This window comes from Otolemur garnettii, unplaced genomic scaffold, assembly GCF_000181295.1.
Source record: "Otolemur garnettii isolate 467f Iridium unplaced genomic scaffold, OtoGar3 scaffold00018, whole genome shotgun sequence".
In the NCBI taxonomy this organism is placed as follows: domain Eukaryota; kingdom Metazoa; phylum Chordata; class Mammalia; order Primates; family Galagidae; genus Otolemur; species Otolemur garnettii.
The window spans coordinates 8,491,062-8,500,337 of NW_003852413.1; the positions used below are offsets into that span (position 1 = coordinate 8,491,062).

The 9,276-nt window shown below is 44.8% G+C and overlaps 1 protein-coding gene across 2 annotated transcripts in view; it reads left to right on the forward strand.

Annotated features, from left to right (window-relative positions):
- Positions 1-9,276, forward strand: part of SLC39A11 (solute carrier family 39 member 11) — a 355,367-nt gene that overhangs the window by 3,868 nt on the left and 342,223 nt on the right. For both annotated transcript variants that reach the window (XM_003786171.2, XM_023511186.1), the window contains exons 2-3: positions 361-479; positions 3,187-3,225. In XM_003786171.2, coding sequence (XP_003786219.1) covers positions 372-479; positions 3,187-3,225 — 147 coding nt within the window. In that variant the 5' untranslated portion in view covers positions 361-371. The remainder of the gene's footprint in view (positions 1-360; positions 480-3,186; positions 3,226-9,276) is intronic.

The following is a 9,276-nucleotide window of genomic DNA, read 5'->3' on the forward strand; positions in this document are numbered from 1 at the left end:
TTGCAGCCATCATTGTTGTTTGGTGGGTCCGGGCTGGGGATTCGAACCCGCCACCTTAGGTGTACGTGGCTGGCGCCTTAGCCAGTTGAGCTACAGGCGCCGAGCCTGTGCTTCTCTTTGAAACCATTTCTCAGTGTGAACCTCTTTTGGGGCCCCCACACCTCTTGAGGTCCCCTGTGTTTCTTTCAGAGTCAGGCAGTTTCCAGTACCCCGCGTGGGGACCTGAGTAAGGGTGGCTGAGGAACGCTGGGATGGTGTGGCGGGAGGGTGCACATGACCAACCTGGGGAGAGGCCAGCTCGGCGTGGAGTGTTAGGACACATTAGGACTTGCGCTGACCCTCTCGCTCCTCTGCACACAGCTGTATCCAGCATGCTCCAAGGCCACAGCTCTGTGTTCCAGGCCTTGTTGGGAACCCTCTTCACCTGGGGGATGACAGCAGCGGGGGCCGCTCTCGTGTTCATATTCTCTAGTGGACAGGTGAGTCACCTTGCTTGAGTTCTGGAAGTTTGTGGGGACTCTGTCTTGGTGAGCTCGGAAAGCTTCCCAGTGCACAGAGCAGGTGTGCCAGCTCTGGAATTCCCCCAGCCACAGGAGGTGCGAGGTGGGTGGTGGGCATTGCTTAACATCCTCTTGTTTTCTGCCCTTCTCCACACCAGCCCCGGAGAGCAGGTGTTTGCTCACTACAGGTCGTTTGTTACCTTCTCCTCCCCTTCCCACTCTCCACTGCCTGGCTGGAGGAGGAGAGGACGTGAGAAGCCCAGTTACTGAGCTCCCTTTAGGCCGCTGCCCGATTTCTACTGTTCATCTAATTTCTTTCAGGCCTGGAGCAGGTGATACTATATATGGCCGAAGAAGAACATTAGGTTTCAGATGTTCCTGTTCAGGGCCTGGAGTTAGCTGGGATGATTAAAGACACCCTGAGGGAATGAAGGGTTTCTGTTCCCTTTCTCCTTTACTCCTTCGCTAGGACACTTCATTTCCCCCTTAGGATGAATACAGACACACCTGCCTGCTGGCCCCCTGCAGACACCCTCCCCGAGTGTCTGGTTCGCACTCCCAGCACCCTGACTCATTCTCATGCCCCGCACCCCAGCTGCCCCAGATCCTCCATGTCTGTCCCTCCACGCTACCCCAAACCCATCTCTACACCCCTCCTTATACACTCCACGCACACACCCACACCTGCACACATGCCCACGCCCCCTCCTCATACCCCACACCCCTGCATGCCCACACCCACCTCTCTCCAGCCCAGAACCCCCTCAGGCCACAGGCCTAGAGCCATCCGTGGCTATCTTGATGAACACACAGTCCCTGCACTATTCAACTTGGTGGCCACCTATAGGAATTGCAGGACATCTGGAAACATGTCTAGGAAGTTGGCCAGTCAGGCCCTGCTCTTGTGTTAGAGACCAGTACAGCAGGTCTTATCTCAGCCATAGGATCCCCACCTCCCAGGCTGCCCTGCCCCTTCCCAGGATCCAGACCTGGCGCTCAAAACAATCTGGAATTACAGGTTACCTGGAAGCTGACTGTACGAGATCCCTAGAGAAGTCGGATTTCCAGAGATGGAATGTAGGGCGGTGAGGAGGGAGGAATGAGGTGTGACAGTTAGGGACAGAGTTTCAGTTTTGCAAGGAGGAAAGAGTCTTGTGGACAATGGCTTCTTTCACGTCGCACACAATCCTTGGGCCAATCCATGCTGTAGCATGTGCTAGAATTTCTTTTCCTTTTCAAGATGGAAGACGATTCCATTGGGTGTATCTGCCAAAGGATACCAGTGGAACCTTTTTATTGACACATAAGATGTACATAGAAAGGTGTGCATTTTATAAGTGGACAGCATCAGCATACCACCTAGCACCTTGGGCTTCCTCCAATCATTACCCCGACCTGCGACCTCCTCCGCTGTTCTAATGAACCCCCTCAGTCTCTAACTGCAGGGAGAGCTCTCCTTGTCATTGTGCTTTATTTAGATGGAGTAATCGTGAAGTCTGGCTGATTTCACCCTATTTATTTTCTAGGATATTTAATGCCCCCGCCTGTTTGTGAGATATATGTATATGTATGTATAAATATATATACACACACACACCCTGTGTATTTGTGTTCTCTTTGCTATAAGGTAATCTGTTGTATGAATATAGTAGAACATCCATAGCTGACCACCTCCCTACATTGACCACTTCCTTCAGTGACCTATGTTGCCCTGGGTAGAGTGCTCATAGCAACCTCAGTCTCTTAGGCTCAATTAATTCTCTTGCCTCAGTCTCTTGAGTAGTTGGGACTATAGGTGCCCACCATAATGCCCAGCTAGTTTTTCTATTTTGAGTAGAGGCAGGGTCTTGTCTTGCTCAGGCTGGTCTCAAACTTATGAGCTCAAGCCATCTACCCACCTCAGCCTCCCGCAGTGCTGGGATTACATGCATGAGCCACCATGCCTGGCCAAGTTGACCTAATTGTTACAGACTGGACATGCACCACGTGCATGCATCAGTGTCACAGGCTTCATTCCTTATAGTGCCCACTTCTGTATGTTGACCAGTTTGTTACAGTCCTTTGGACAGTCAGCTTAGAGAGGTTTTATATGTGTCTAAGTTGATATATCCATTCTGCTGTGGGTGGGAATTTGGATGCTTCCTGGTTCTTGGCGCTCACACATTGTGCTGCTGAACGTCTTTGTACACACGGTTGGTGAATCCGAGCGTGCATTTCTGTTACGGGGTCACTCAGAAGCAGCACACATAGCGTTTGCATCTCCTTAGTGCCGCCAGATAGTTACTCAAAGCGGTGGTGCCAGCTCGTGCCCCACCTCGTGTGTGGGTTTTGACTATTCCACCCGCTCCTCACCAACACTTGGTAATTTCCATCTTTTAGGCCAGCTACTCCCTAGAGGCTTACTGTTGTAGTTCCCGGGGAGACCTGAGTATGGGACAGCACGTGGGCCAGTGCAAGCCACGTGCTACTCAAAGAACACTTGCAATTGGCTGTAGGGTAGATGGAAAGTTTCCAACTTTCTTTCCCTCTGCTTCTTGACCCATTGTGTAAATTCGGGAGTTCACAAGCTCAGGAACGGGCCAGTCTGTATTTGTGTAGCTCTCTTGGTCCTTATGGTTTCTTCTTTTTCTAGGAAACAGCGTCTTACTGTTCCGTAGAAACTGAAACATCTTGTTTTCATTTTCAGAGGCGGATATTAGACGGGAGCCTTGGCTTTGCTGCAGGGGTAAGTAGCACATAGCGGGAGAGAGATAAATGGAGACAAGTTTACTCTGACATTTCTCTGCCAAGGGTGGTCCCCAGTGACTGACTAGCTGCATCTCTGTGCTCCCAAGCTGCTGACGGCCCTCTCCTATCACCTGCCATATTGACTTCCCTCTGTTTCTCCTTAGATAGAGAAGGAGGCTTGTTTGGAAACTGTCTCAGGATTTGTAAAATAAGAGTATTAGTAAGTGTAAGCCTGGCCTCATGCATAGGGGTCACTAACTAAATTCTCCTTTTCCTCCTCTTGCTCCCCTTAAATGACCTTTTATTATAGACATTTTTAAACGTGGGAAAAAGTGGCGTGAACCCTCTGCTGCCTCCCAGATCCCCATTGCTCAACTCCAGTTATTTTACTGATCTGTCTTCCCCCAACCTGCTTGGGAGGTTAGACTATTTTATAAAAGCAAATTCCAGACATCATGTCATTTCACCTGTACATTCAATGCGTATCTCTAACTGGGTGACTTAAAAAACAAAACAAAACAAAACAAGGCGGCACTTGTGGCTCAAACGAGTAGGGCGCCGGCCCCATGTGCTGGAGGTGGCAGGTTCAAACCCAGCCCTGGCCAAAAACTACAAACAAACAAAAAAACATAGGGGCGGCATCTGTGGCTCAAAGGAGTGGGGCGCTGGCCCCATGTGCCACAGGTGGTGGGTTCAGACCCAGCCCCAGCCAAAAACTGCAAAAAAAAAAAAAAAAAAAATTACCATACCATTACCATACCTACCAAAATTAACAATCATTCCTTATAATCCAACACCCAATCAATATTCAAATTCCCTCCATCTTTTCAAACATATCTGTTAAGATTTTTTGTTAAAATTTGGATCCCATCAAGATTTTTACATTTAATTTGTTTGTTATTATCTTTTGAGTCACGTTAAACTGTTCATTTTTTTTGGCTCGGTGCTCACAGCTCAGTGAGTAGGGTGCCGACCACATACACGGGACTTGGCGGGTTGAGCCCAGCCCGGGCCTGCTAAACAACAATGACAACTGCAGCCCAAAAATAGACAGGTGTTGTGGTGGGTGCCTGTAGTCCCAGCTACTTGGGAGGTTGAGGCAAGAGAATTGCTTAAGCCCAAGAGTTTGAGGTTGCTGTGAGCTGTGATGTCATGGCACTCTACTGAGGGTGACATAGTGAGACTCTGTCTCAAAACAAAACAGGTTTTTTTTTTCCTAGTAATTTGTTGGAGAAACTAGGTCCTCTGTCTCTAGACTGTTCTAGATTCTGAATTTGGTTGATTGTTTCTGTGTGGTGATGTATAACCTGTTCCTCAGTCTCCGGTAGCTCCTGTAAGCCGAGAGATGAGTCTTGATCAATTCAGAGTCTGTGTTTTAAGGCAACAACATGCTGTAGGGAGTATTCCATTTGCATCAGCCGTATCAAAAGATGTATAATACATAGTTTTCCCTTTTAGTTGATCAGACTTTCATTCCTGTCCCTTGTTTTTATAGTCCTGTGATCTGGAAACACTGGCTCCCAGAGGCCATCTAAGGCAGCAGCTATCACTGGGCCCAGTTCCGTCAAGAGCGCACGGAGACTTTCCTTTACACAGGTGCATGGAAGTATCAACAAAACGAGTCTGCAGGTCCTCAGCTTCTGTGTTCTCTTTCCTGAAAGTGCTGTGTCTGAGAATGCCCTGGAAGCCAGTTCCTTTGCTACCTTTCCTCTCACAGTTTCCCTCTCCCACTTGACTCAGGAAAGATGCATTCTTACCAATGACCTTGCCTCTGGATAGCAGAGGAACTCTAGGCATGTTGGTGCTGATGTGGAGAAAAGTGAAGGGTGCTCAGCACTAATCACTGGGCACAGATCCTTGAGCAATTCAGACACTGTCCTGTTCTTCGGAGATGGATGTGATCGAATTGTCAGCAGAGGGGTCCACCATAGAAGGGACTTGGGGTCTGTAACTTGAAAAAGAGTACTAAGAACAGAATGACAATATTATAACCTGTCTTTTTAACCCCTATTTTCTCATTTACATGAATACATTTTCTCTTTGCTTATGTTAAAAAAACAGCAAAAAGGTGCAATGGCTTACGCCTGTACTCTAGCACTCTGGGAGACTGAGGCAGGAGGATCACTTGAGCTCAGGAGTTTAAGACTAGCCTGAGAAGAGCGAGACCTCATCTCTACTAAAAATAGAAAAAGTAGCCAGGCGTTTGTAGTGGGTGTCTCCAGTTCTAGTTATCTGGGAGGCTGAGGCAGGAGGATCACTTGAACCCAGGAGTCTGAGGTTTCTGTGAGCTAGGCTGAGGCCATGGCACTCTAGCCTGGTTACAGAGTGAAACTGTGTCTCAAAAGAAAAAGTAGAAAATAAAGACAAGTAGAAATAAAATTGATGCTTACCTCTGTCATACTCCAGCAGTGACTGCTTAATAATTATCCAGAGATATGTGGATACATTGAAACAACAAGCATAAAGCCCCATTCACTAACATACGCATTTCTAAGAATATTTTACTATTTAATGTTTTTTTGTTTTTTTTGAGACAGTCTCACTATGTTGCCCTTGGTAGAGAGCCGTGGGCATCACACAGCTCACAGCAACCTCCAACTCTTGGGCTTAAGCAGTTCTCATGCCTCAGCCTCCCAGGTAGCTGGGATTACACTATTTAATGTTTAATAGTTAAAAAAGCATATTGTGTTTTATTGTTAGAAATCTTTTTCTATCACTAATGGTTATTATTGTTCAATCTAGGAAATTGTTATTTAAGGACTTAGAGCCCTAAGGTCACTGAACATTTTTAAGAATTACACTGAAATGTATATAGATATTTATATGACAGGGAAGTATGATAAAGAAATCAACATATTTTCCAACATTAAATATAAGTCCATTAGGGAAAAATTCTGTGGACAAATGGAATTGAAATACAAGGCAAAGAGAAAGGCAGTGATGTAATTTTTTTAGCTTTTGAAGAAGAGTTTGCTCATGGTACATTTTTTTGTAAAGAATATAGCACAAGAAAAGTACATAAAATGAAGATACATAGCTTAGTTTATATATATACACACACACACATGCATATTTATGTATATATAATATATATGTATTTTTTTCTTTGAGACGGAATCTCTGTGTCTCAGGCCAGAGGACCATGGCATCAGTCTAGTTCACAGAAATCTCATACCCTTGGGCTCTTGATCTTCCTGCCTCAGCCTCCCAAGTAACTGGGACTATAGGCACCTGCCACAAAGCCTGGCTAATTTTTCTGTTTTTAGTAGAGATATGATCTCCCTTTGCTCATGCTGGTCTTGAACTTCTAAGCTCAAGGTACCCTCCACCTCAGCCTCCCAGAGTGCAAGGATTACAGGTGTGAGCCACCGTGCCCAGCCTATATATTATATTTTTTAAGTGGATAACGATAGAAATAAAATCTCTAAGCTCTTTAGATTCTACTGGATTTTCTTAAAAGATTGATGGAACCACTTTGTTTAAAAAAATCTCTCCTCTTTCTCTCTTTCTCTCTGTATTATAGACCAGAAATGACATGTTCTGCAACTATTTAAACTGACAATAAAAACATTTTAAATGCCAACTTATAAATGAGGGAGGGAATACTTAGTTTTTCAAAACTCTTTTTGTTAATTCATTTTTTCTTCTTGTTTGGCTAAGTTTTTTAGTATTCCCGTGGAGGTACCCTAACACAGAGTTTGGAGAACTCTGTTGTATGCTGTTTTACAGCCTTTGATGGGGCATTTGGGTGCATTTGGGTGTCTTAGTCTAGCCTAGGTCAAAATCTGTGGTGATTCACAGAGCAAAAGACAAAAGTCAGGATACAGCAAGAGAGGAAACAAATGAACAGGACCAGGTAGAGTCTAATAAGTCTTCAGGACATGTATGAATGAATTGGGGACGATTAAAACATGAAGACTTAAGATATAATTTCCTTAAGAAAAAAATACATCATAAGACCTGTGTGTTATGTATGAAGATCTAAATCACAAGTTTTACGTGTGATTTTTAACGTAATCTGTAGAAAAGAGAGATTCTCAAAGTTATATATGTGTATTTAACAGAAAAAAATTACTTCTTCTTCTTGGATTTCCCTTGAAGATCAGTTGGTTGTACCTGTGGGCCCCCAGGGACACAGAGGAAAAGGAAGAATGTGGGAGACAGCTGGGGCTCAAACCCAGGGAATTTCAGTGGCACTGGTGACTGGAAGTGGATCCTCACACACACTTCCCCAAACTAGGGAAAGGGAGTGCAGCTCGGGTGGGTGAGCAGTGGCAGGGGCTTGTACTGATGGAATGAGTTGCAGTTAATAGAGATAATTTCGTGGCTGGGGCAGCGCTTCTCAGCCGAGAGCAGTTTTGCCCCCAGGACATGTGTGGCATTGCATGGCTACCGCAACTGGTCTCCAGCAGGCAGAGGCCATGTGTGCCATGAGGCATCCTCTGATGCCCAGGACAGAACACATCACAGCCACAACGGGTGCTCTGGCCAAAGCGTCAGTAGTGCTAAGACTGGGAAACCCTGGTCTAGATCACTTGGTATATCGTCTCTAGTTAGAGACTAGAAAGTGAAAAAATTCAGGTGTATGGTTACCAAAAAAAAGAAAGAAGATGAAGAAAGTCCTTTCCCGTTTGCTTCTCAGAGGTCACTACTTGAGTGTGCAGGTCCTTGGAGACATTTTATTTTGCACACCCTCACATGTGCTTGGGATCCGAAAGGCCTTGTCTTCTCCACCCAGCCCTGAGATGCTTTGAGTAATTATCTCAAAAAGGGCAACACTGGCTATGAGTCAGGGTCCCACCATACCATGCACTGATGTCTGCACAGCCCTTGTAACAGGTTTTTTATGGTTAATTTTGCATACATTTATGTGTGTGCTGTATGCACATTGCAGTGTGTCTGTTTTATGATGTTGCATAGACATATTTCTACGATAAATAATTGCTCACCAAAACAGGTGTTTCTGTAAGATTCCTGGGACAAAGGGCTTGTAGATTTTAGATATGGTTAGCAATATATTTCACAGGTGGTTTTTTCTCATTAGCCAGGGCCTTGAAAGGGTTAATGAGTTCTCCTTAAATGACTCCTCTTGGAATGTATTTGCCTGTTTTTCTCCCGACTTCTTAAATCACTCTCCCAGTCTCTAGTAATCATTGTCTTTCTCTCCTCAGTTCTCGTGTCTAGACTTGAATTTTTTTTTTTTGTTGCCTGAGGCGTGAACTTAATTGGCAGAACTGTTGCCATTAAAAAAAAAAAAAATGATAGTCATTATTCTTTATTAGAATCCTAGAGTAATATGACCTTAAAGCTAAATAGATTTTAGTGATTATAATTCCTAATATTTATGGAGTTCTTACTATGTACAAGGTGCTCTGCTAAGCACTTTACCTACATCAGCTAATTTAATTTTCACTGTAACAACTCTATAAGCTATATACTAAATAATGTTATTTACCCCCAGCTACTTTATAGGCACAGTGGGTTTAAATAAATCGTTCAGTATCACACAGGGAGGTGGGCCAAGATTTGAACCCACAGTTTGACTGTAGAGCTCCCACTCTTAAGCCATAATGCCTCCTAGCTGATGTCTGGCCCAGTTGCCTCTAGTTACAGACAAATATACACGTCCAGGGAGAGTAAATGACTTATTCAGAATCGCAAATTGCTAGACAGTGGCAGAGCTAGGACTAAACCCAGATGAGAAGTCAGGGGCTGCCAGTATTTAGCTGTATGACCTTGGGCAAGCTCCTTGGTCTGCCAGGACCTCAGTGCATTCTGTTGAGAAATGAGGGCTAGACAGTTAAGAGCTTCTGGGTTCTGCATTTTTAGAGGGATAAGTTGCAGCGTAGTTAACATGCATGTTTTCATTGTAAGACATGTGAAGTGCTTCAGTTAGGTTTTGGTGTACCGACTTAGGGATATCATTCAGTGGCAAAATTGATTGGATATCTTATTGTGAGTGAGAAAGTAGTGATTGTCCCATAAGCTGCCTGGATGAATTTGGAGTGGCGGAAACATCAAGGATCATCATTTAATTTTCTTTGCTGTG